General features: G+C 37.8%; 1 protein-coding gene across 1 annotated transcript in view; it reads left to right on the forward strand.

Annotated features, from left to right (window-relative positions):
• LOC150086500 (dynein axonemal heavy chain 3-like) overlaps window positions 1-27,611 on the forward strand; it is a 544,757-nt gene that overhangs the window by 442,946 nt on the left and 74,200 nt on the right. The window contains exons 68-70 of the mRNA XM_090372184.1: window positions 4,224-4,378; window positions 12,603-12,809; window positions 21,127-21,243. Coding sequence (XP_090228310.1) covers window positions 4,224-4,378; window positions 12,603-12,809; window positions 21,127-21,243 — 479 coding nt within the window. The remainder of the gene's footprint in view (window positions 1-4,223; window positions 4,379-12,602; window positions 12,810-21,126; window positions 21,244-27,611) is intronic.

A 27,611-nucleotide genomic window follows, 5' to 3' on the forward strand; every position in this document is an offset into this window, starting at 1 on the left:
TACAATAGTAGTGTGAAAGGCATAATTTCATCCGTATCTCATACTGTGCTCATCCTTCACAATGAGTTACCATGTATTGCACTACCTCGAATAAGTAATGCTTCACTTAGAGAAGACTATTGTTACTTATTCTCGGTGGGCACCGCTTGCAAAATGGTTAGATCATATTACCAGATTCAATTCGCGTGCAGATCAACTAAACTCTCTTTTATGTCCCGACAATGAATTACAACAAGAAATCTTAGATTCCATCACCATCTCTACATACCAGCTGACAGCAGCGATAAACTCCCTTCCAGTGACAGCAACCACGGGGGCTGACAAAGTGCTGCAATTCATGGTAAAATGCCTCAGTCCGTTCATCCTCCAACCGCCCAAGTCCATCTTCAACGGAATTCTAACAGCAAGAAATTTTCCTAAAGCCTGGAATAGCTACCTTGTCAGACCACATCCAAAAGTTCGAAACCCCACTCTACCCAGGCACTTTCGGCCAATATCTAACTCCTCAATGCTCCTGAAAATCCTGAAAAAATCTATGCTGCCCATCTTAATGAATCAGATTCTTGGAGATAGGCCGCCACAGGTCCACTACGCAATCCGAAGCCAATCCACAGTGACAAACCTCCTTGCAACCATATGTAATATATTGTCCGCCTTTGAACAGCAAGAGGAACTCGCAATCACGTACCTGGATATTGAAGCTGCCTTTGAAGCCATCAACGTGTCGGCGCTCCTCCACTTACTGGAAGACCACTATCTAATCCAAGGTAATATCCTCTGGTTCATAGCATCAATCCTCTATGATAGGGTACTGCAAGTCGATGCCTATGCACAATCGCACAAGAAGGCAATTTCTGCTGGTGTTCCACAAGGAGGAGTCCTATCTAGTTTATTATTTACAGCCATCATTGCGCCTCTTGTCCATAACAATGAGAAAATCATCATCTATGCAGATGATATAAAAATTCTAACACGTATTGCTTCCAACAATCACCTTGAAGCTACAGCAAGCATTAATGATAGTCTCATCAACGTCACCTCTTACCTCAAACAGTATGGACTCTTGATCAACCCACAAAAAACAAAACTAATAGTGTTCTCTCTCAGACGAACCCCTACAATAATAGCCCCAACACTCAATGGAACTGTAATATCTGCCACTCCTACACATGCGGATTTGGGAATAGTATTTGACCCAAAACTCCGGTTTCATGCTCATGTAGACAAGCTCACTTCCAGGGCAGCCTCTCTCCTATGGCTAGCTAAACAACAACTAATTTATGTTAAGGAGCCATGTGTAATTAAGAAATTCATCAGAACAGTAATCTATTCTCCATTCCTCTATGCTGCTGAAGTGTGGGCATCAGCAGCTACTACAACGAAGAAACCAGTCCTCACTGCAGAATTTGCTGCTTAAATGGGCTAACTGGAAAGCTTGTCTCCCACCACAAGAGAGAACTACAGCCTTAACTACCTCACTGGGGATGCAGTGACTGCCTGATATCATTGAAATACGACTGATAGCTACAGTTAAAATGATCACGGGTCAGATCTCAACACCGTCCATTTGGGATTCGTGTTACTGGCAAATACTCAAGCCAGAACTTTGGTCAACCCCGATGCTCTGCTCGAGGAATCGGAGGCTTCATATCTCAGACCGCTTCCTCCCAAACCAAATGCTACCGGAAGTACAGCACCTTGACGCTGACTTGCAGAGGTTTGCAGCAATAAAACCTACAGGAAAGAAGTGTTAGCAGCTCGCTCCAATCCCAGAATCGAATAAGAACAAGTTCGTGCACCCTCCACACCATCTGCCAAGCTCTCCTGTGCCACGACAAAATTCGTTTGACAGAGCATGTCAAACGAATTTTGTACCATTCATATATATTATATATATATTATATATTTATAATATATAATATATATATAAGTACCATTCATATATATTATATATTTTTATTGTAAATAAAATTGTAAATAAGATATTTTTATTGTAAATAAAATTGTAAATAAGATATTTTTATTGTAAATCTTATTGTAAATATAACCGTACAGTGTCACTTGTAAATATAGTTAATACTGTGTAATATGAGGAAGTGTAATGACATGTTTACATGTTACATTTTTAATTTTACAATGTGCATTATCCATTATATATCCTGATGTGAGCGTTATCTATTATCCATGTGTATTATCTATTATCTAATTATCTATTCTGATGTGAGCCGTTGGCCGTGACAGGACAATTGCAACTTCACCTAAATCTATATATGTATTGTATTCATTTAGTTGCAATAAAGATTTTCTCTCTCTCTCTCTCTCTCTCTCTCTCTCTGGTATGGGATAAGATACTCTGTTATCCACATACTATCCCTATTAGACTTAGGAAAGCAAAAATGTGTAGGAGAGGAAGAGGAAGAAATACTGGTGAAAGGAGAAAGGGACAGTTACTCCCACTCACTGACTGAACTAAATTGCTCACAAATCCCCCGAATAGGCAACACTTCTCCATCCTTCACAACAAGTTACCACGTATTGCACTATCTCGAATAAGTAACGCTTCACTAATAGAGAAGACTGTTGTTATTTATTCTTGGTGGGCACCCACCCAGATGGCACTGTTTCAAAGCTAGTTGGCTTTTCATCGGCTTTTCACCCACCGATGAAAAGCCAACTATCTTTGAAACGGTGCTGTCTGGGTGGATGCCCACTGAGAATAAGTAACAACAGTCTTCTCTATTGGTGAATCATTACTTATTCAAGGTAGTGCAATACATGGGCAACGCATTGTGAAGGATGAGCACAATATGAGATACAGATGAAATGATGCCTTTCGCACTACTACTGTAGTTTTTCTTTAAGAGTTGTCTATGGTGTATCTACACCGATATTATATAGATATAGAATCTTAAACTCTTAAAATATTATGCCTAGTTTCATTTATTTAAATAATAAACATTACAAAAATTTGAACCCCGTTTTAAGTGGAATTTTCTGGAACCAATTATCCTCGGATAATGAGGATCCCCTGTATGTTGCTTCCTGCAGAGTAGAAGCCATTTTGAGAGAATACCAGGTTTCAAGGTACTGTCCTTATACTGTGAAAAAACAATAACAAATCTTTTGAAAACAACTACAGTAAGATGACAGGTGTTTATTGACCTAGTGGGAGAGAAAAAACAAATAACTGAAACTTTAAACAAACATAGCATCAGCACCATGCCATTCTCAAGCAAAATCCAAAATTAAAATAATACAGCATTAGTTATTTTATTACAAAAATAACAGTTGCTGTGTTAAATTTATCCTCTACACTTAAAAATGTGTTTTCAACTCACTGTATCATGAGAACAAACAAGAAACTTGGCCCTTTTATACTGTGTAATGGCACATAGTTGCACAGAATGGTAATTTCAACTCAGAATCTTAATGCTCTAACCACATTCAAACAACTTTGAAATGAATACACAAAAATGTTTAGTACAGTTGTTTTAGAATTATAACAGCCTATACAAGCAGCTGTAACTAAACATTGTTATAACTTGATACAATTTTTTGTCGCTATTTGGGAGCAACATTAGCAACTTATTGATAACTAGCAATGGAGACTCAGAGAGCTTCTTATTACTACTGTTTAAAACATTAGGCTAACATAATGCAATGAACACATTAAACAAAAATCACACAATGCTGCTTTAGATTACTAGTTTTCAGAAAATAATGTAAACATCACTTATATCCATTTCTAGATGATCATAAAAAATCAAAAATTGTTCATTTTTTTACAGCACATTATATAAGCTTCTAAAATATAATTGTGTCCTATATAAAAATTAATATTGATTGTGGCATTATGTTATTCATACATGAAGATTAATATTGATTGTGGCATTATGTTATTCATACATGAAGATTAATATTGATTATGACAGTAATTCATATATGAAAATTAACTGTAATATGAAACATAAACATAATCTGGTTATATCTAATGTGGAAAAACAGGAAATGGAAAAAATGAAAAATATTTTGAAGAATAGAATATTACAGTCGACACATTCACATTTGGTGTGGGAAATTAATATGACTATTATTTACAGAGTATGTTAATATTAAAATGCAGGCCAGAAGTTTTAAAATGTTGGCAACTTTTTTTTATTATTAGTATATTTGACATTGTTCAATTATGATATTGTTGGAAGCACATTTTATTTAATTTTCAGATGTACGGGGTAGTACAAAGAAGTGGAAAAAAATTTATGATTCGCCAACACCTCATGACACAAAATACCCTGATGAATGGGGTTCACTGAAAGGTTTAGATAAGATGGTGGTGCTTAGATGTTTGCGGCCAGACAAACTTATACCAGCTGTTCAAGTATGTTTTTGTACTAACTTATATAATAGCTGATAAGTATTAGTTTTAGTATTGGTAGCAAAATGATGCAAGGAAGCAAGCTTATGGATGATTGGCCAAAAAATAAAAAAACTACCCACTGCATTTGCTCACACCTAATAATTTTCTGAATCTTTAAAATTATTTTAATTATCCACTTCCACAATGCTGAATGGAAGTTTGTTCCAACAATCAGCTACTGTCTGGCTGAAAGCAAGTTTTCTCACATCTATCTTACAACTATTCTTTTCCAGTTTAAATTTATGTTTACTTATATGTGTTGTTCAAGAAAGAATAAAGATATACAAGGTTTAATCAGAAAGTTCAAGGAATGTTGTAAAAAATTAATTTATTCAATACTAAATGTTTACATTGTTAATATTCTTAAATATAATCTGCATCTGCAAGCACATATTTGTTCTGTCATGCCTGCCACTAATAAAATAATTTTTGGAAGTCTTCTTTTGTGTATGTTTTTAGGCAGTCCATTATGTTTGATTGGATTTCTTGAATTGACTGAAATCATTTTCCTTTCATTCTCTGTTTTAATTTTGGATGTAGCTTAAAATCTGATGGTGCCAAATCAGGAAAGTAAGGTTGGTGGAATAAATGAGTAAAAAAGGTCGATAGGAATGTTTTCATTAGCCAAAAATTGCTGGATGACAAGTGGTATGTGACATGGTACATTATTAAGGCAAAGTGTGGTGAAAACCATTTCACCTTTTGGGTTTGTTTAGAGTGAACTACATCTCTCAATCATTTTAAAACTTCTTGGTAGAAGGCTATGTTAACGGTGACACCCTCACAGAACAACTGATGACACTGTCGCTTCATTTAATTTGAAACAGAAAGCAACATTGTCACCAAGGACAAAAAAGCCACATCAGTCATCAGATACCATCCCTTCATTGTCAAAACAAAGATGTTTTCACGTCAAAATGCCATGAGCATTTTTTGATAATGAAGGGATGGTGTCTGATGACTGATCTGGGCTTTTTTGTCCTTGGTGACAATGTTGCTTTTTTCTGGGTGCTTTCACTATTTTAATTTTTGTTAGAAATGCAAGGTCTGATAAACCTTACTTAACAACTCAAAAATGATATTTCTGGTGCCCCTCCTCCCCATCTCCTTCAACCCAAGCATGGTACTTAAGTACTATAGGTTTTGATACCTTTCATGTTTGGGGGTTTTCACTTAAATAATAAATGTGGATTCAGTACTGCTTTTGTTCTCAAGTGAGGATGCATGGAACTAATTTGGCACTCACTTGCCTCATGTCAAATCCTCAGCCAGAATGGCCTGAACCAAACTAAATGAAAGAGACATGTCCTCAGAAATTTCTTGCATCATCAGTTATTGATTTGATCACATTATTATGTACACTTCATTGATATTTTGATCATTTTGGGAATTTGACGGACAATCACTTCTTTCTTCATCTTCAAGCACAAATTTTCCTCACAAAACCTTTGAAACCACATTAAAACATTAAATTAACATTAAAATAACATTAAAACTGTTATATTCCATCATCACATCATATTTGTAAATGTAATGAGACTTTCACGGGTTTCTATGGCTGACTTAATAGTGTTCAGATTTGTTCATTTTCGGCATACATGACAAATGAGAACATGACAAAGGAGCCGGAGCTGGAGCCAAACATTTGATAAATTAAAGGAGCCAGAGATGGAGCTGCAAAATTTTCTTCTGGCTCCACAGCCCTGATTATCAGTGTAGTAACCATATCCTCATGAATTGCCTTTGCCGTTAGTACCTTTTTCCAAAATATTGGATAACTTGCATGACTGATTTTGTCCATCATTCCTCGTTCACACAACTTTGTTGATTTCAGGATATGTAATTAAAAAAAAGATATTATTGAAACTGCATGATACTTGGTGGGTTACTATTTGAAGTGTTATACATGAAGTACAGAAATTTTTAATGCTATACCACTACCCTTTCATACTCAGGCCACAAACATGTCAACCCCCCCCCCTCATAATCATTAGTTTCATGCTATAATTAGTGTTGTTTTCTTTTTTTTTTTTTTTTTTTTTTTTGAGACTACTGCAGAATCTGATAGTATTGGTCAAATTAACTCTTGCACATATCTCAAGAGTATTTGTTTGTTACTGCAACAGAACATAGTACAAGATGCTCTGAGAGCAAAAGCATTTCAAATGAGCATGTAGCAAATGCCAGGGAAGCGAGCTTAAATAACTTTAAGGGGTGTTAACTATATGTGTCAGGATAGTTAACTATACAAGAATACTAAGTCTTAATTGTTTATACAGTAATGTCAGAAGTGTCGTCAATCAAATGAGTGAATTCAAACTGCTGGTTAGGACAAGTAACGCTGACATAATAGGGCTTACAGAAACATGGTGCCACCCAGAGATAAGGGATAATGAGTTTCAGTACAGTATGTATAATGTATTTAGGAAGGACAGGGAAGATAGAAGGGGCGGTGGGGGCATGCTTCTTATCAAAAGTAGCCTGAGCGCAACGAAAGCTTTCCCAGATTCAGATGTTTCACATACTAGGATAGAATCTGTATGGTGTGAAATAGTTGGAAGCAAAAATATAATGAGAGTGGGAGTAATCTATAGTCCAGGTGATTGTGGAGATTATGATGAGAGCCCCTACATGCAAATATGAAATGGAATGGGAAAGTAAGTGTGAATGTCTTATTATGGGTGATTTTAATTTGCCTCTAATTTATTGGAGCAAATAGGAAGGAAACTCCACATGGGGAAAAAAATTTTTAAATAAACTAGATGATTGTTATTTGTATCAACATATCAGGGAAAGTAGTAGGGAAAAGAATACTCTAGACCTAATCATCACCCACGAACCAGATGACATAATAAGGCTGACAGTACAGGAACCAGTAGCAGGAAGTGATCACTGAGTTCTACAGTGGATGATGAATAACTCTAACCCAGTCATCTGGGTAGCAGTAGTTAAAGGCAAAGGAATGGTTTATAATTTCAGGAAAGGAAATTACAATGCCTTATGGTGCTACATGGCCTCTATTAACTGGGTAGATACATCAATGAGCCAAAACATTATGACCACCTATCTAATATGATGTTAGTCCTCCACGTTTAGCCAAAACAGCTCGTACATGGCGAGGAATAGACACTACAAGATTTCTAAATGTGTCTTGTGGTATCTGGTACCAACACGTAACCAAAAGATCCCTTAACTCCTGTAAGGTCCATGGTTGAGAAGCCGCAGATTGGAGTTGCTGTTTCAACACAAACCACAGATGCTCAATGGGATTGATGTCTGGGAAATTTGGAAGCCAGGGCAATACCTGGAAGTCTTCTTCATGTTCCACAAACCAGTCTCAAGCAATCTGGGTGGTGTGGCATAGTGCATTATCCTGCTGAAAGACAGTGCCAGAGGGGAAGACCGTTGCCATGAAAGGGTGTACCTGGTCAGCAATGATGTTTAGGTAAGTGGTAGATGTCAGAGTGCCCGGCACATAGATGACTGTATCCCAGCAGAAAATCGCCCAAAGTATGGCCTGTTTTTGTCCCATGGTGCATCCAGGCGCCATCACTTCCCCAGGTAAATTACGCACACGTACCCGGCTGTCCACGTGTTGCAACAGGAAATGGGATTCATCGGACCAGACAACCTTCTTCCAATCACTCAAGGTCCAGTTTCGATGATCGCATGCCCATTGCAGGTTCTGTCGCTGGTGAAACATGGTTAGCATGGGCACTCAGAGTGGCCTTCGGCCACACAACCCCATTTTCAGCAGGGTTCGATGTACTGTATGTTGTGACACATTACTCCCATCACCAGCATTCCAATTACTGGTGAGTTGTGCCACAGTCGTCCTTCTGTTGCCACGTACCATCCGGGAGAGCCTTTGCTCACCTTGAGCATCGATGAGCCATGGTCATCCAACACCTCGCCGGAGGTTCGTGGGTTTTAACTCTTCGGACCACTTTTGGTAGGTACTAATCACGGCTGACCATGAGCACCCCACCAGCCATGAAGTTTCGAATATGCTCTGACCCAGTTGTCTGGCCATTACAATTTGGCCTTTGTCAAACTCGCTTAAGTCCACTGCCTTTCCCATCTGAAGAACAAGAGTAACACTGATTAACGGAGCTCAGTATCGGTGTTTTTTATACCATGTCCTGACCTGCATATGTGCCGTAGTTCACCTGCAATTGCTTCGATTTGCATAACGATTCGCTGATCATAATGTTTTGGCTCATTGGTATATCTCACAGAGAGTGAATACAATTGAATTATGGTATACCTTTAAAACATTGATCACAGAAGCCTTGAATGCTTATATACCATTAAAAAATACTCCACGAGGAGGATTCCAAGTTGGATGAATAATGAAGTTGCCAAATTACTTGAGCAGAAAAAGATGGCAGGAAAAAGTTACAGAAAATTAAAAAGTACTGAAGCCTATAACAGCTATAAATTGATCTGTAATAAATGCCACTGAAAAGATTAGGCTGGCAAAGGCAGATTGTGAGAAATCACTGGCAAAGAAAGCAAAGGGGGGGGGATAAGGAATTCTTCACGTATATAAATGCAAAGAAGAGAAGGACAAACCAGATCGGACTCTTATTTAATGGATGCAGGATGTATTAGATACCCCAGCTGAAGTTGCAGATGAACTCAACGGTTACTTTGCATCGATATTTACAGAAGAAAAACCCTTCACGTCAATGAGACGTTCTGGGAGTGAAGTTGAAAATAAATGTAATTAATGATGTTGAAATTTCACATTTCTTTAATGTTGTTGTTGTTTGGTTTTTAGGAGCATTAGCAACTAAGGCCATATTGCTCTGGGGATATGCGGTGGTCATTCCCTGGCATCCTCCATATTTGGTGGTCATGGGCTCTAACCCCGGTCTGATCAACAAGCATGTGCTACGCACTGCCGCTCCTACCCACCTGGCTACGGAGGTGCCAGCATGTTTATTTAATGAAAAAATCTTATGAGCCTACAGGCCAGTAAGTCTTCTAGGGTTGATAGCATTTACCCTATACACTTGGTCGTCGACTTACGACCTATGCGACTTACGACCACAAAAAAATAATAATAATAATAATAAATAAATTAATAATAAATCAGGAAGTCACTACTGAGGACACCCATAACCCAGGTGAGGAGGCACATCGATGACGGGAGGCCTGAGGACAGCACCAGGCACATACACGCAGTCGCTCTCCCTCACATACACCCAGTCGCTTTCAAGCATCTGTTGCGTGTGGTGTATTAATTAAAATTCTACTGAAATACGCATAAAATGTTTAGTAAAAGGAAAATGCCTTCATCTACATATACACCAGCTAAGAAGTCAAGGAAAACTATTGATTTAGAGTGTAAAATGAAAATTATCCAGCAGTATGAAGGCGAAAAGAAAGTAAATACGATAGCACGTGACTTGAAGTTATCACATTCCATGGTATCGATGATACTTAAGGACAAAGAAAGAATTCGGGAAGCTGTGAAAGGTTCTGCACCTATTAAGTCTACAATTTTAACCAAACAACGACAGGAACCCATCCATGAAATGGAGAAATTGTTGTTTGTGTGGATGGAAGATTTAATACAAAAAAATACACCCATGAGGTCTTCACACAGTGCAAGCAAAGGCTAGAGTTTTGTTTCAGAGTTTAAAATCACGCGCCGGAGACGATTACGCAGAAGATTTTCAGGCTAGTACTGGGTGGTTTAAGCGTTTTAAAAAAAGATTTGCTTTGCATAATGTCTCTTATAAATAAACAACTCCTACCTCAACCCAAGAACATGTCCCTGACGATGCACAACCCAGCACAAGCAAAGATTAAAAATTGATTTTGTAAATTTCATTTGTATTAATTTTTACATTAATTTTAGATTGTATTTTTGTGTTTACAGTACATTATGTACAGTATTATTTTTCACATTATGTACAATATAATTATAGATTGTAGTTTTGTTGTTTTATAAACAGTATGAATAATAAACCAATTAAAATGTAGAGAACATTTGAATTTAACCTCAGAGAGAGAGATAGCCTAGGCGTAGAAACGAAGGTATGTACAGTATCGCTAAGTAAAAGATGAAAACATTACTGTATTTAAAATGAAAAATAAAAGATGATAAAAATTTAAAAGATTATAAAAATAAATTATAAAGATGATAAAAAGATTAGAAAGGTTAAAAAATACTGTTAATAAATATATGGCCGACATACGACCAGATCGACTTACGACCTGTCAGTCAGAACAGAAGTCGGTTGTAAGTCAACAACCAACTGTAATCTTAAGGGAGATGGCAAGTGAGTGCATTAAACCATTGGGGCTAATTCTTAGAATGTCACTGGACTCGGGTGTGATTCCTTTGGATTGAAAAAGTGCCAATGCATCTCCAATACATAAGGGCGATTCTAAGAGTGAAGTGAGAAATTACCGGCCAGTTAGTCTAACTTCAGTAGTAGGGAAAATCATGGAGACTATGATCAAGGGTGGAATTCAGGATCACTTAGATAGAAATGGAATTCTGAAGGATACTCAGCATGGTTTTGTAAAGGGAAATCATGTTTAACTAATCTGGTTAGCTATTTTGACAGGGTCACTCAAGAACTGAACTTAGGGAATAATTTCGACATTGTTTATTTGGATTTCAGCAAAGCATTTGACTCAGACCCACATGAGCAATTACTTTATAAGCTGGAACAGGTTGGAATCGCAGGAAAATCCTTAGATGGATAGCAGAGTAGCTTCAGGGCAGGAGGCAGAGGGTAGTGATAAATAGTTATTCCTCAGATTTGGTTGATGTAAGAAGTGGGGTTCCCCAAGGATCAGTATTAGAAAAAACTGTTGTTTTCGATTTTCATAAATCACATTGATGAAGTTATACAGGGCATGATGTCTACATTTGCAGATGATGTTAAGATTAGTATAGTTAATGATCACTGACAAGTAGAACTTCTTCAGAGTGACCTAGATAAACTTCTGGGATGGTCAAGTAAAAATGGCTGCTATGCTTTAATCCAGCAAAGTGTAAGGTATTACACCTGGGGAACAGTAATCCCAAAATAACTTATACACTTGGCAGAGTTGAACTAAAGCCGGTAGTGGAGGAAAGGGACTTGGGTATTATGATACAGCCGGACATGAAGTTCTCCAAGCATTGTAGACTGGTCGCAAGGAGGGCCCATGGTGTCCTATCAATGATTTATTGAACAATTGCTAGTAGAGATAAGGACATCATAATCCCATTATATAGGCTATTGTTAGGCCACACATGGAATACTGTGTTCAAGTATGGAGATCACACCTAAAGAAAGAAAGACATTGTTCCTCTTCAAATGGTCCAAAGACAGGTAACTCGCCTAGTGAGATCGGAAAAAGGGCATCCATATGAGGAAAGACTTCGAATATGTGGGTTGCAAAACGTGGAAACTAGGCACCTTAGAGGAGACTTGATTGAGGTGTTTAAGGCTCTGAGAGACATAAGCAAAATGAATAACGATGAAATTTTTACAGTTAGAAATGATTCTAGAACTAGGGGCCATAATTTCAAGTTACAGGGGAAGTTTTTTAGACTGGATTGTAGGAAGTTTTATTTTAGCTAGTGAGTTATAAATTACTGGAATACGTTACCTACATGGGTGGTAGAAGCTGACAGTCTGGGTAAATTCAAAGGTCAGCTGGATAATTACCTAAGGGAGAAGGGAAATGCATAGCTTGACCATTTACTTTTCTCTTATTAATTTTTATTATTTTATTTATGTATTTTTTGTTATTTTATTTTATTATTATTTTATTTTTTTTTGGCTGGGGCAGCATAAGCCATACGCTTCCTTGCACCATGTGGCCATTACTAATACTACTAATATTACTATAGAAAAAAGACCACTTTTGTGTTTTTTTAACCACATTTGCTTTTGTGGTAAAGCAATCAATGATTTTTTTTTAAACTGATTATCCCATTATTTGCCTGATAATAGGAATGTTCTGTTGATCCCAAAATATAGCCAGTGTGCATGTAGTTTAATAAATGTTTGTACTGTGTGTATGTGTGCATGAGTATGTGTGTGCTTATACAGACTCTATTTTTGCATTACGAAATACAAAGAGGTAAAAGTGTTTTTCCTTTTAATTCTTTTTTTTTGTTTTTGTTTTTATTTTCTTTTACATTATACATTAGATACACTTTTATTTTCAGGAATATGTGGTGAAAAACCTTGGGGCTTCCTACATTGAACCACCAACATTTGATCTTGTTGGTTCATATGCTGATTCAAATTGTTGTTCGCCATTAATTTTTGTGTTATCTCCTGGAGCTGATCCTATGGCAGCACTTCTTAAATTTGGTAATGATACAGGCTACACAGGAAACAAAATTCAGACAATCTCTTTAGGACAGGGTCAAGTAAGTCTTGCTTTAATTATGTTAGTGCATAAATTATGTTTTATTTCAGGAAGCAACACAATGATAGGTTTGAAGTTATGTTACAGAAACTGACTGCAGTGCCTACTTACCTATCTGATCATCTGTGCCTGCTGACCAGTTTATTAATTTATGTGAAAAGTTATGGTTATCATATGAAAAGACTCTGTTGCAGATATATGAGCCCATTCAAAAAATCTGTTTATTTTTAAAATATGAAAATCGCAAACACAGTAAAATCTTTGTAATGATATTTTTGTGAAAATAAATGCTTTTTATGCTCATCTAAGATTTTGATTTCCTAAATTTAAATTACATGCTTCAATGTGTGTAAATTTAGGGATTGATACTAAAGCACCAACTCAGCATAAGAGCATGTTGACCTGTTATTGTTATTATTATTTTTTTGTTTTTTTTTTTTAGAAGCATTAGCAACTAAGGCCATATTGCTCCGGGAATATGCGGTGGGCCTTCCCTTACCTTTCCGCACCCTCCGTATTTGGTGGTGACGGGCTCGAACCCCGGTCTAATCAAGAAGTGTGTGCTACGCACTGCTGCTCCTTCCCACCTGGCTACGGAGGCTTCTGCGTTGACATATATGCATAGGAAATGATGTACAGTAGCAAAGGTAACATCTGTAAGAAAAGTATTTTTGGTGATGGGCACATTAGTAGACGCATATGATGCAAGAAAGCAAGCTTATGCAGCATCAGCCAAAAAAAAAAAAAAACTACTGTCCAGCTGAACCTTAAATTTATTTAGGCTATCAATTTCCACAACAAGGGAAGAAAGTCTGCTCCACCAACCAACTACCTGCTGGCTACAGGCAAATTTCCGCATATCTATCCTACATCTGTCTTTCCTCAGTTTGAATTTATGCCCTCTCAGGTGATTATTCTGAGCAAGAGGAAGAATCCCATCGGCATTGAGCATACTCAAACCATTCAAGGCCTTATACACCTCTATCAGATCACCTCACTGGTGCCTAGTCTCCAGACACTATAATTTCCAAAACTTCAGCCTTCCTTCGTAAGAGCAACCCTTTGTTCCATTCACTAATCTTGTCATCCTTCTCTGTACTCGTTCCAGCAGCTCTACATTCTTCTTGAAATGAGGCCTCCAGACCTCTATACGGTACTCAAGGTGTGGCCTGACCATTGCATTTGGGGTTACTTTTTCCCATATGTAGTACTTTACATTTGTCAATGTTAAACTTCATTTGCCACGTCCCAGCCCATCTGTTCAACCTTTCCAGATACTGTTGCAGTAGCATAGTGTCAGTAGTGTCCTTAACAACCCTACCAACCTTTGTATCGTCTGCAAACTTGGACATTAAGCTTGATATACCCAACACTGGACAATGGACACAAACAACAATGGACCCAACACTGAACCCTGAGGGACTCCACTAATAACTTTAGTGTCCATTGATTACCACTCTCTGTCTTCTCCCCCCTCAACCATCCCTTTATCCATAGCAGCAATTTGCCTCCAATTCCACACTGTTCCAATTTGTGCAGCAGCCTTCCATGTGCAACAGTATCAAAAGCCTTTCTAAGTTCCAAATATAAAATATCAAAGTTATTCCCTGCATCCAGTTCTTTTGTGACTGCATCATAGTATCCAATCAAATTGGTCAGGCAAGACTTTCCCTTAACAAAACAATGCTGTGTCCGAGCTATAACTGAAGTCTTGTCTAGATGATCCTGCAGTGCTTCTTTAACCAGTGTCTCCATTAATTTCATTGGAACAGAAGTTAAACTCACAGGTCTATAATTGCTTGTGTCAGCCTTTGATCCTCCTTTGTGAGTTGGGGTCAAATTTTCATATCTCCAGTCTATGGGTACCTCCCCAGAGTCCAAAGAAGCTCTCTTAATTATGGGTAAGGGTTCGCTTACTTCTTTTACTGCCTCCTTTAATAGAACTGGATAGATCCCATCCATCCTGGGTGCCTTTTTTATGTTTATCCTCAACAATTTCTCCTCCACTTTCCTCTCAGGTATTACAAAATCATCTAGCTCACTGCCCGAGTTTACTTCACCTCTGGCATTTCCCCTATCTGAATAACTCCTCATGTGTGAGTGTTTAGTTTGTTGCCACTTGAGCAGTATCCTCAACTGTTGAACCATCTATGGGCCTATATGAGAGCTTGAAGGACAGGGTGGATGCCCTCGAAGGATTAAAAGTGAGGGCCCATCAAGCTCTCAGCTGCCCACACCAATGCCAGAGCTTGCACTTGGTCATCACGCAACACAGCGGCAGCCCCCAAGGCAGAATGCGCTGGTCCCAAAGGAACTAGTAGTTGTTGGTGACTCTATTGTCAGGGAAACGGGAACCATGCTTTGTAAAAAGGATAGGTGGAACAGGATCAGGGTATGTCTGCCAGGGGCAAAGGTTGATGATGTTGTAGAGCGGATATCATCTTTTAAGGGCACAAAAGGTGATATAGTTGTACACATTGGCACTAATGATATTAAGAGTAGGAGACCGGCGGAATTACTTAACAAGTACAGGTCACTGTTGAAAAAAGCCATGAATTAGGGTTGAATTTGAAAGTGTCTGCAATTCTGCCCAGACACGATAGGAGGGAGTATATGATGAGAGCCTTGTCGATCAATTCGGCACTGGAAAGATTGTGCAAGGCTCAAGGGGTAGAATTCTTTTCAGCCTGGTCTGTACTTGTTAAAAGGAGAGACTGCTTCTACAGGGATGGAATACACTTAAATAGAAAGGGTGCAAGAATGTTTGCTGATGCTATCGAGGCAGTGTTAAGTGGGTCGGAAAACTGCTAGATTGGGGGGATACAAGGACTAATAGATTAACAGTAGCCACTGGCAGAGGTGAAAGTGATTCTTGCACTGCTTCTATTGGAATGAGCAGCAGCCTGGAAAATAAGATGCAGGATATTTCAGAGACTGCTGGGAATCATTGGGGTACAAGTAAACACATGGGTTGTGTTAGGGTAGCTAAGAAAAAGTACAGGTGCATGTATACTTGCGTGTACGCCAATGCTAGGAGTTTAGTAAATAAATTTGATGGATTTGAGGTATTGCTCGAAGCATCAAAGGTGGATATTGTTGGGATATCAGAGACGTGGTGTCACACAGATATAAGGAATGCAGAACTGGAATTTGAAGAGTACAATGTCTACAGAAGGGATAGGAAGGGAGGATGGGTTATGCTATTAGTTAAGAAATACATAAAATCCAAGGAAGTGCAGCCAGTGGACATCGCTGGACAGTGCAGTGTCGAATCAGTTTGGTGTGACATAAGCATTAGGAGATCAAAATTGAGAGTAGGAGTGTGCTATAGGCCTAATGACTCTGATGAGTATAATAAGAAACTGTACAGGGAAATAGAGTGGGCCAGTAAATAAGAGAGTCTTATAATGGAGGATTTTAATTTCCCAGATATTGACTGGAATTTGGGGTCTGGTCACTTGCACACTAGCAAGGCATTTTTGGATTTATTGGATGATTGTTTTCTACATCAGCATGTTTGGGAGGCAACTAGAGCGAGTAATACTCTTGATTTGATTATCAGTAGTGATTCTTCATGCATTAAGAATCTGCAGATAAATGAACCACTAGGTGACAGTGATCACAGTGTGCTGAAGTGGGATTTACTCAAAGAGGTAATTACCATTAGGGCTAAAGGCGACTATGATGGACTGAGACAGTATTTAAATTCTATACAGTGGGACCAAATGATGATGTTACCAACAGCAAATTCAAAATGGGAAGCATTCAAAGAATTTATCTTGGAAGCTACTAGGCTTTACATACCAACTAAGAAACATTGTTCAAGGTTTAGGCCTAAGTGGATGTCAGATGAACTAATGAGACATATGGCAGAGAAGAAAAATGCATGGGATACATACAAATTACCACGTGACACAGAAGCCTATGATAGATACAAGTTGATCTGTAAACAAGTTACAAAGGAGGTTAGGCAGGCGAAGGCAGATTACGAGACATCTTTGGCAAGGGATGCAAAGAAAAACAGCAAAGAGTTCTTTACTTATGTAAACTCTAGAAGGAAGGGGATGAATCAGATTGGTCCACTTGATATCGATGGGTCAACTGTTGATGATCCTGCTCAGGTAGCTAACAAACTAAATGAATATTTTGAATTGACATTCACACATGAGGAGATATTCAGCGAGGGGAATGCCACAGGTGTATTCAACTCTGGAAGTAAGCTAGAGATGTAATAACTGAGAGTAAAGTGGAGGAGAAATTGTTGAAGATAAACACAAGAAAGGCACCTGTCTTTCTTGTGTGGGATCTATCCAGTTATATTAAAGGAGGCAGCAAAGGAAGTAAGCAAACCATTAGCCATAATTATGAGAGCTTCCTTGGACTCAGGGGAGATACCCATGGACTGGAGATGTGCAAATGTGACCCCAATTCACAAAAGAGGATCAAAGGGCGACACAAGTAATTATAGACCTGTTAGTTTAACTTCTGTTCCGGGTAAAATAATGGAGTCACTGGTTAAAGATGCATTGCAGGATCATCTAGACAAGACTGCAGCAATAATTCAGACACAGCATGGGTTTGTTAAGGAAACGTCTTGTCTGACAAATTTGATAGGATATTATGATGTGGTTACAAAGGATCTGGGTGCAAAAAATAATTTTGATATCATATATTTGGATTTCAGGAAAGCTTTTGACACTGTTGCGCATGGAAGACTATTGTACAAATTGGAGCAGAATGGTATTAAGGGTAAGTTGCTACAATGGATAAAAGAATGGTTGAGTGGGAGAAGACAGAGGGTGGTAATTCACGGGTGCTGCTCTTCGTGGACTAATATTATTATTAGTGGAGTCCCACAGGGTTCAGTGTTCGGTCTTCTGTTGTTTTGTATATTTATCAATGATATTGATGAAAGTATATCAGGCTTAGTGTCGAAGTTTGCAGATGATACAGAGGTTGGCAGGGTTGTTAATGACAGTAATGGCAGTGTGCTACTGCAACAGGATCTAGATAATTTGGACAGAGGAGCTAAGAAGTGGCAACTGAAGTTTAACCTTGACAAATCCAGAGTACTGCATATGGGTAGAAGTAACAACAGAGAAACGTACTAATTGTGTGGTACTACACTTAAGTTAGTAGAAAATGAATAAGACCTGGGAGTAATTGTGCAGTCAGATATGAAGTTTTCTGAACAATGCAGACTGGCTGCCATGGGGTTTTGTCAATGATATATAGGAATTTTGCTAGCAGGGAAAAGGAGGTGATTATCCCTCTATATAAGGCAATGGTCAGGCCACGCCTTGAGTACTGCGTACAGGTCTGGAGGCCTCATTTTAAGAAGGATGTAGATTTACTTGAGCGTGTACAGAGAAGGGCAACAAGATTGGTGAAGGGAATGAAGGGATCCTCTTACAAAGAGAGGCTTAAGTTCTGCAAATTATAGTGGCTGGAGACTAGGCACCTGCGCGGTGATCTGATTGAGGTGTATAAGGCCTTGAATGGATTGAGCACGCTGAATTCTGATGGGATCCTTCCACTTGTTCAGATTACGAACCTATGGGGGCATAAATTCAAATTAAGAAAAGACAGATGTAGAATACATGTGCAGAAATTTGCCTTTAGCCAGCAGGTGTTTAATTGCTGGAACAAACTTCCATCTGTCATTGTGGAAGTTGATAGGTTAAATAAATTTAACGAGGAACTGGACAGGCATTTGGAGGGAATGGTGTGATTTTTTTGGCTGATGCTGCATAAGCTCATACACTTGCTTTCTTGCATCACATGCCACTACTACTACTACCCACAAACTCATGAATTTCATCTATCCATCTCTACCCTTGTCTTCCAGGTTTTCTTCTAGCTCCTCTTGGGTACCATTCTGTTATTTTCTTAGTCCATCTGTCGTCATGTCTTCGAACTATGTGTCCTGCCTAAGACTATTTTAGTTCTTTAGTTTTGATAAGAATGTCCTTTACTTGAGTTTGCTGCCTAATTCATGTGGTTCTCTTCTCATCTAACAGTCTGATTCCCAATATAATTCGTGCCATTCTTCGTTGTGTAGTTCTCAGCTTCACTTCCATTCTTTTGGTGAGTGCCCAAGTTTCGCTTCCATAAGTCATGGTGGGGAGTATACATTGGTTCATTATTTTACATTTCAGACAAACTGGGATATTGCTCTTCAGTACGTGACTATATTTCCTGAATGCTATCCATCCAAAATTTATTCTTCTCTTGACTTCCAGCCATTTATCATTATTACAGCTAATAACTTGTCCCAGATAAGTATATGACTCCACCTTTTCAATTACTGCTTCTTCAATCATTATGTCCCTTTCTGTGGTATTCTTGTACATCATTACTTTTGTTTTAGCCATATTCATCTTTAGTCCAAAATCCTTACTAACTCTCTCTAATTGATTAAGATTTTCCTCTAATTCTTTGGGATCGTGGCTTATGACCACAATGTCATCTGCAAATCGTAAATGGTTTAGTTACACTCCATTCAAATGGACTCCTTTCTGCGACCAGTCTAATCTTCAGAAAGCTTCCTCAAGGGCAGCAGTAAACAGCTTCGGAGATATTGTGTTTCCTTGTCGAACTCCTTTCTCGATTTTAAATTTACTACTGTCTTTGTCTTTGTCTGGTCTAATAAAGGAGGTAGCATTCTCATATATTTTTTTCAAAATCATAATATATGGGGTATCTATGCCTTGTCTTTCCAGTGCCTTGCCTGAAACATTGCCTTATGCTGTATGGAGTCAAATGCCTTTTCAAAATCCACAAATGCCAGGCATAATGGTGTTTTATATTCATTTGCTTTCTCCATTAGCTGTGATATTACGTGAAGATGATCGATAGTCGAGAATCCTGTCCTAAAGCCATCTTGCTCTTTCGGTTGATTCTCATCAAGTATTTTTTCTAATCTGTTAGTAATGACACTTGTGAACAACTTGTAGATGTGGAATAACAAGCTAATTGTTCTATAATTTCCAATTTCTGATTTATCTCCTTTCTTATGCAGCAAAACTATGATTGCATTATTCCACTGCTTAGGCATCACACCTTTTCTAATACATTTTGTGAAGAGCCTTGCCAGTTTTTGTATCATATCTCTTCCTCCCAATTTTAACAACTCTATAGTAACTTCATCTTCCCCCGGGGCTTTCTGATTTTTCATTTTCTTCAACTCATGTTCTACCTCATTGGGAAGGATATCGGGTATGTCGTATGTGTTACTAATTTGTGATTCATCTTCCTCCGGGGCTTTCTGATTTTTCATTTTCTTCAACTCATGTTCTACCTCATTGGGAAGGATATTGGGTATGTCGTATGTGTTACTAATTTGTGATTCATCTTCCCCACTGCTGGCATCATTCCCTCGCTCCTTGTATAATTCTCTATAGTAGTCTTGTGCTATTTAAATTATGCCTTCTCTGCTATTTATAAGTTCACCATATAAATATCATTTGTCTCTCTGTATTACTGCTCATGGCTGCTGATTTAATTCCTTTGTTTTTCCCTTAATGCTTTTTCTACTTTTCTTGTGTTAAATCTTCTTGTGTCCTCTCTGAGTCTCTTATTAATGGCTTTGCATAATTCAGTATACTCAATTTTCTCCCTGTCAGTGTTTATCTTGCGCTTCATTTGTCGCCTTCAGTTTATCATAACAAGTGTTTCTTGACTAATTTTTTCTTCTTTGGATTTCTTTTTACTTATAGTTTTCTTGGGCTTTATCACTTTCAGAAAGACTCTCAGTTTCTGTGTACATTAAGTAACAGTATATTTATGTAAATAATATACTAACCTATAATATACTAACCTAATATTCTGGACATTCACTATGTCCAGAACATTAGGTTAGTATATTATTTAGTATAGTGAATATTCTGAATGGAGGGGTTTCTCAATGTTAGAAAGTCATTAAACAAGTTGTTGCTTTTAAAACATGTAATTAAGTGGTTTAACTAACTTAATATAATTTGAATTGTTAATATCCATATTGTGCATTTCATTCAACATATCAAATCTTTTAATTAATGCAGTTTAACTGTGTGTGTGTGTGTGTGTGTGTGTGTGTGTGTGTGTGTGTGTGTGTGTGTGTGTGTGTGTGTGTGTGTGTGTGTGTGTGTGTGTGTGTGTGTGTGTGTGTTGTAAATTTACTATTTTATTTCTCTATTATATAAACTTACTACATTATTAATGATTGTTATGTATGTTTTATCTCAATATCTTTTTATTTTGTTTTAATGATAAAAAACAAAAATTCTGATTGCTTCAGTAGTTGCATTAAATTTATATCTTATGTGCATAACATATAGGGTCCAATTGCAGTTGCTATGATCAATGCTGCTTTGAAAAATGGTACCTGGGTTGTGCTCCAAAACTGTCATTTAGCAACTAGCTGGATGGCCACATTAGAAACTATTTGTGAAGAGGTAGGCTTTTTTTTTTTTTCACTATAAAAACATAACTTTTAAGATAAATGCTAAAAATATAAAAGGAGATACTATCACTTCATCTAAAATTTCTAAACAGATTTAGTATATGTTATAAACAGATATCAAGTAAATATGTTTTAATGTATATCAATCAATCAGAGGACTGCCATAGAAGTAGCTACTCATAATGACCAGCTCTTTCTATGATAAGCTCAATAAACAGCACTATATGCACAGTTTGTGGGAAAAAACAGAGATAACACAAAAACAAAAGAGAGATAGAGTACATATAGTAGAGATGGCAAACTTGATATTAACTCAAGCTGCTGGATGGCTGTTTTAAGAATATTGAATTACATGGTATACATGGCATTATTGATTAAATAACATTGAGATCATAGACAAAACTACAGGGTGTGCTGAGTATGCCTGGGCACAGTTTAATGAAGAGTCATGAAAATAAATTATTTCAATAAATAAATAATGCATAATTGTCCTCTTTGTCTTGCATGCCATGCATAATATCTTATTTTTTTAGAGTACCAATATATAGCTGATTGTACATCTTCTTGTAAAATATGCAGCAGTGCTAGTTATCTAAAGCAGGCAAAAACTTCTTATATATATTTGTTGTATTTTTTTAATCCTTTCCCGGAGGATTTTTTCCTGAAAATGTGCCATAACAGATCGACTTTTTTTATTTTACAGATTAAAAGTATGCATCATATGTATACTCATTGTATAGTTTTTTGTGTTTTTTATAAATTTTTTAATATAAAATACATGCCAGTAATTAACCCATTTGGGCTATCCCGATTATGCCAAAAAGTGTGGAAATTATGCAGATTTTTTAATAAATTAGCACTTGTGCTAAAAGAAAGGAATAGAAACACACAAAAAAAAATGCAAACTTACTTTATTCCCTGAAAGACAATTTGAATTCCATAAAAAAAAAAAGCATTCCATAAAAAAACGGCATTTCATGAAAAACAAACAGTAATTTTACTTGGTGTGGTAGGTCTTGAAGAAAGGAGTAATGCAAAGACCAATTTCACATATTTCGCACATGTAGCGTGTCTCCTTTCGAATTTTCTTGTCATCTCTGTTCCGCTTTTTGGAGCACACCCAAGTTCTAGTTGGAAACTTCTTCTTCTCAGTTGGTGGAATATCAATGGGGTAATGGCCTGGTGAATAGAGAGTTGGGTGGCATATTGAAGATGGTCTTCCCTTTCTAACTGGAATTTGCGGGTGATATTTCTTGATAATTTCATCAATCAGGTCGGCGTCTCCGTAGCCAGGTGGGAAGGAGCAGCAGTGCGTAGCACACACTTCTTGATTAGACCGGGGTTCAAGCCTGTCACCACCAAATACGGAGGATGTGGAAAGGTCAGGGAATGACCACCGCATATCCCAGAGCAATATGGCCTTAGTTGCTAATGCTCCTAAAAACCAAATAAACAAACAAATCAGTCAGGTCCAGTCTGAAACTCAAGGTTGAAAGAGCTTTTTGGCCATCTGAAATCGTGGCTTTATACAGTAGAAATGAATTACACACAGCTAGGTCCATTAGGTGAAAGAAAACCTTCTTTTAGTATTTTTTAATCCGTTTCCTTGGCAGAGGATAGTTCGCAAAATGCTGGTCAACTTTATCTACACCTCCCATGGAAAAGTTATAGTCACAAACTACTTTGGGTCTCTTCACTACTCCCGTTCAAGTTTCTATTTCTTCCTGAGAAGGATTATGGACCGTAGATAACAACACTACATCTTTTTTATCTTTCCAGCATAAGTCCATGAATTTCCCTCTTTGAAAAGCAGCAACCTCTTGCCTTTTCAGCTTTTCCTTCTTCAACATTTTGGGCATTTCCTTTCTGTTTAGTCTCTGTACCATAAACATCAGTTTTCTTTGTGATGAGAATATCAGCTAATTGGGGACTGGCATAATAATTGTCTACTGTGAGGCAATATCCTTTTCCTAACAGAGGCTTTATGAGAGTCAAAACCACTTGCATAGACATTGGAAGACCAATAAAGTCTGGATCCATTTCTGTACCTTTTCCTACATATATTATGAAAGTCCACTTTCGGATTCACACAGCATATAATACTTTATGCCAAACCTTGAGCACTTCGAAGGCATGTACTGCACCCAACTGAGTCTTCCTCTGTACAGCGTCAAGCTTTCATCTATTGTTATGTCTCTTTTTGGAACATAGAGAGTTCTAAATTTTTTTTCTAAGAAGCAATAGACATCATAAATCTTGTTTAGTTTTGGATTTGGGTGCATATTTTCATCATATGTCTCATTATCTGAGAAATGAAGATATTGTTTTATCTTTTTATAACGCCTAAGAGCCATCATAGTTCCAAATATTGGTGTCTCAAGTAATGGCTTTTTTGACCAGTGCATATATCCTCCAGGCTCACAATACACTCACAATTCTCACAATACCTTGCAGCATTTTCAGTGCAAAAAATACTCTAATTCAGCATGCATCACTGGAGTCCAAGTAGAATCAAGAGCGCCACTTTGTTCTGCAAATTTATTAGTCTCAGAGCGCACTAGATTGATTAGTTCTTCATCAAAAAATAAAGCAAAACGTCTATGGGAGTCATTTCATCTGTATTGCTTTCATTGCACAAACCTGGCTGAGCAAAAAATGGAAACCTTGGAGGTGGCGGGGGGGGGAGATCTTTAGTGCAATCAATTTTACACCACTCTCTAGCATCTAAAACACTGACATCACCATCTTCTTCATCACAATCAAAACCTGAAAAGAATCTTTAAAACATTATTTGCCAGACGTTTCCAGTTCACTATATGAATCGTCACTAATCTCTTCTTCTTGTTCTTCCCTACTCATAATAAAAATAAATTTTAAAAAATCAAGGGGAACGTACAAGCAATAAACGTGAACTAGCTATATTTTGATGCATGGCCACTGCAAGTGAATAGGTGAGGTAAGCATCACTTATGGCCAGCAGTTGAAGAGGGCACCAAAATATTTTTCAATATTGTTTTCTGATTGGTAATCACTTATCAATATTCAGCATTTAGTTAACATTATCAGTATTCAGCATTTAGTTAACATTATCAGTATTCGGCATTTAGTCAACATTATCAGTATTTAGGCTATCAACTTCCACAACAAGGGATGGAAGTCTGTTCCACCAACCAACTACCCGCTGGCTAAAGGCAAATTTCCGCACATCTATCCTACATCTGTCTTTCCTCAATTTGAATTTATGCTCTCTCAGGTGATTATTCGAGCAAGAGGAAGAATCCCATCAGCATTGAGCATGCTCAAACAATTCAAGCCTTTATACACCTCTATTAGATCACCTCGCCGGTGCCTAGTCTCCAAACACTATAATTAGCAAAACTTAAGCCTTTCTTCATAAGAGCAACCCTTTGTTCCATTCACTAATCTTGTTGCCCATCTCTGTACTCGTTCCAGCAGCTCTACATCCTTCTTGAAATGAGGCCTCCAGACCTGTATACGGTACTCAAGGTGTGGCCTGACCATTGCCTTATACAAAGGAATAATCACCTCCTTATCCCTGCTAGAAAAATTCCTGTATATCATTGATAAGACATCATGAGCTACTCTTGCAGCCCATCTGCACTGCTCAGAAAACTTCATATCTGCCTGCACAATAAACCCCAGGTCCTTTTCCTTCTCTACCACTGTCAGTGTAGTACTACAGAGTTGATACGTTGCTCTGGGGTTGCTGTTTCCCATATGTAGTACTTTACATTTGTGAATGTTGAACTTCATTTGCCGCCTCTCAGCCCATCTGCTCAACCTTTCCAGATCCTATTGCAGCAGCATAGTGTCAGTAGAGTCTTTAACAACCCTGCCAACCTTTGTATCATCTGCAAACTTGGACATTAAGCTTGATATACTATTATCAATATCATTTATAAATACAGAAAACAACTATTGAACCCAAACTGAACCTTGAGGGACTCCACTAATAACATTAGTCCACGAAGAGCGGTGTCCATTGATTACCTCTCTCTGTCTTCTCCCACTCAACCATCCCTTTATCCATAGCAGCAATTTGCCTCCAATGCTACACTGCTCCAATTTGTGCAGCAGTCTTCCATGTGCAACAGTATCAAAAGCCTTTCTAAGATCCAAATATATAATATTAAAGTTATTCCTTCCTTCCAGTTCTTTTGTGACTGCATCATAGTATCCAATCAAATTGGTCAGGCAAGACCTTCCTTTAACAGTACCATGCTGTGTCCGAGCTATAACTGAAGTCTTGTCTAGATGATCCTGCAGTGCTTCTTTAACCAGGGCCTCCATTAATTTTCCTGGAACAGAAGTTAAACTCGCAGGTCTATAATTACTTGTGTCAGCCTTTGATCGTCTGTGAATTGCGGTCACATTTGCACATCTCCAGTCTGTGGGTACCTCCGCTGAGTCCAAGAAAGCTCTCATGATTATGGCTAAGGGTTTGCTTACTTCCTTTGCTGCCTCTTTTAATATAACTAGATAGATCCCATCCATCCCAGGTGCCTTTCTTGTGTTTATCTTCAACAATTTCTTATCCACTTTACTCTCAGTTATTACAAGATTATCTAGCTTACTGCCAGAGTTGAATACACCTCTGGCATTCCCCTCGCTGAATAACTCCTCATGTGTGAATGTCGATGCAAAATATTCAATTAGTTTGTTAGCTACCTGAGCAGGATCATCAACAGTTGACACATCGATATTGAGTGGACCAATCTGATTCATCCCCTTCCTTCTAGAGTTTACATAAGTAAAGAACTCTTTTCTGTTTTTCTTTGCATCCTTTGCCACAGATTTCTCATAATCTGCCTTCGCCTGCCTAACCTCTTTTGTAAGTTGGTTACAGATCAGCTTATATCTATCATAGGCTTCCATGTCACCCATTAATTTATATGTATCTCATGCATTTTTATTCTCTGCCATATGTCTCATTAGTTCATCTGACGTCCATTTAGGCTAAACCTTGAACAATATTTTTTAGTTGGTATGTAAAGCCTAGTAGCTTCCAAGATAAGTTCTTTGAATGCTTCCCATTTTGAATTTGCTGTTGGTATTGTCATCATTTGGTCCCACTGTATAGAATTTAAATACCTCAGACAATATGAAAGCAAACACCTTCCCTTTACCCCTGATGGTAGTTTCCTCTTTGAGTAAATCCCACTAAAGCACATTATGATCACTGCCACCTAGTGGTTCCTTTATCTCCAGATTCTTAATGCATGAAGAATCACTACTGATAATCAAATCAAGAGTATTACTCCCTCTAGTTGCCTCCTGAACATGCTGATGTAGAAAACAATCATCCAATAAATTCACAAAAGCCTTGCTAGTGTGTGAGTGACCAACCCACAAATTCCAGTCAATATCTGGGAAATTAAATTCCCCCATTAGAAGACTCTCAGATTTACTGGCCCACTCTATTTCCCTGTACAATTTCTTATTATACTCATCAGAGTCATTAGGCCTATAGTACACTTCTACTCTCAATTTTGATCTCCCAATGCTTATGTCACACCAAACTGACTCAACACTGCACTGTCCAGTGATATCGACTGGCTTCACTTCCTTGGATTTTATGTGTTTCTTAACTAATAGCATAACCCTCTCCTCCCTTCCTATCCTGTCTATCCTTTCTGTACACATTGTACTCCCCAAATTCCAGTTCTGCATTCCTTATATCTGTGTGACACCACATCTCTGATATCCCAACAATATCTGCCTTTGATGTTCTGAGTAATACCTCAAATTCATCAAATTTATTTACCAAACTCCTAGTATTGGTGTACACGCAAATATATCTGCACCTCTTCCTATTCTTAGCTACCCTGACACAACCCATGTGTTTACTTGTACCGCAATGTCTCCCAGCAGTCTCTGAAATATCCTGCATTCTGTTTTCCAGGCTGCTGCTCATTCCAATAGAAGCAATGCAAGAATCACTTTCTTTTGATTACTGGTGGCACGTAGGAACGCGAGCTACTGTTCTTAAATTTCTGTACAATAAAAGTAAAATGAAAGTCAGTTGTCTGCTGCCAGGCTTAATAAAATCCCGAGAAATCTCAGGATTCATCTGGCTAATGCAAAATTGCCAGATAAATGCCCGAGAAAATAGGTTTCATTCCTAAATTTGGAGGTATTATTGTTTGCTTTTATCCCGAGATATTTCGTGTATGTTCCAAATAACTTTTAAACCTAAAAACGAGATATCTCGGGATAATCCATGAAGGGGTTAATTTGTTATAATTACTTGTGATTATTTTTATTAATGTACATTGGTTGCTTCTGTAATTTTTTATTATTGCTTTATTTTTTGTTTATTTTCTGGATGCATTTAAATAA

This window comes from Mastigoproctus giganteus, chromosome 4 (genome assembly GCF_048544385.1).
Source record: "Mastigoproctus giganteus isolate SK-2022 chromosome 4, ASM4854438v1, whole genome shotgun sequence".
NCBI lineage: Eukaryota > Metazoa > Arthropoda > Arachnida > Uropygi > Thelyphonidae > Mastigoproctus > Mastigoproctus giganteus.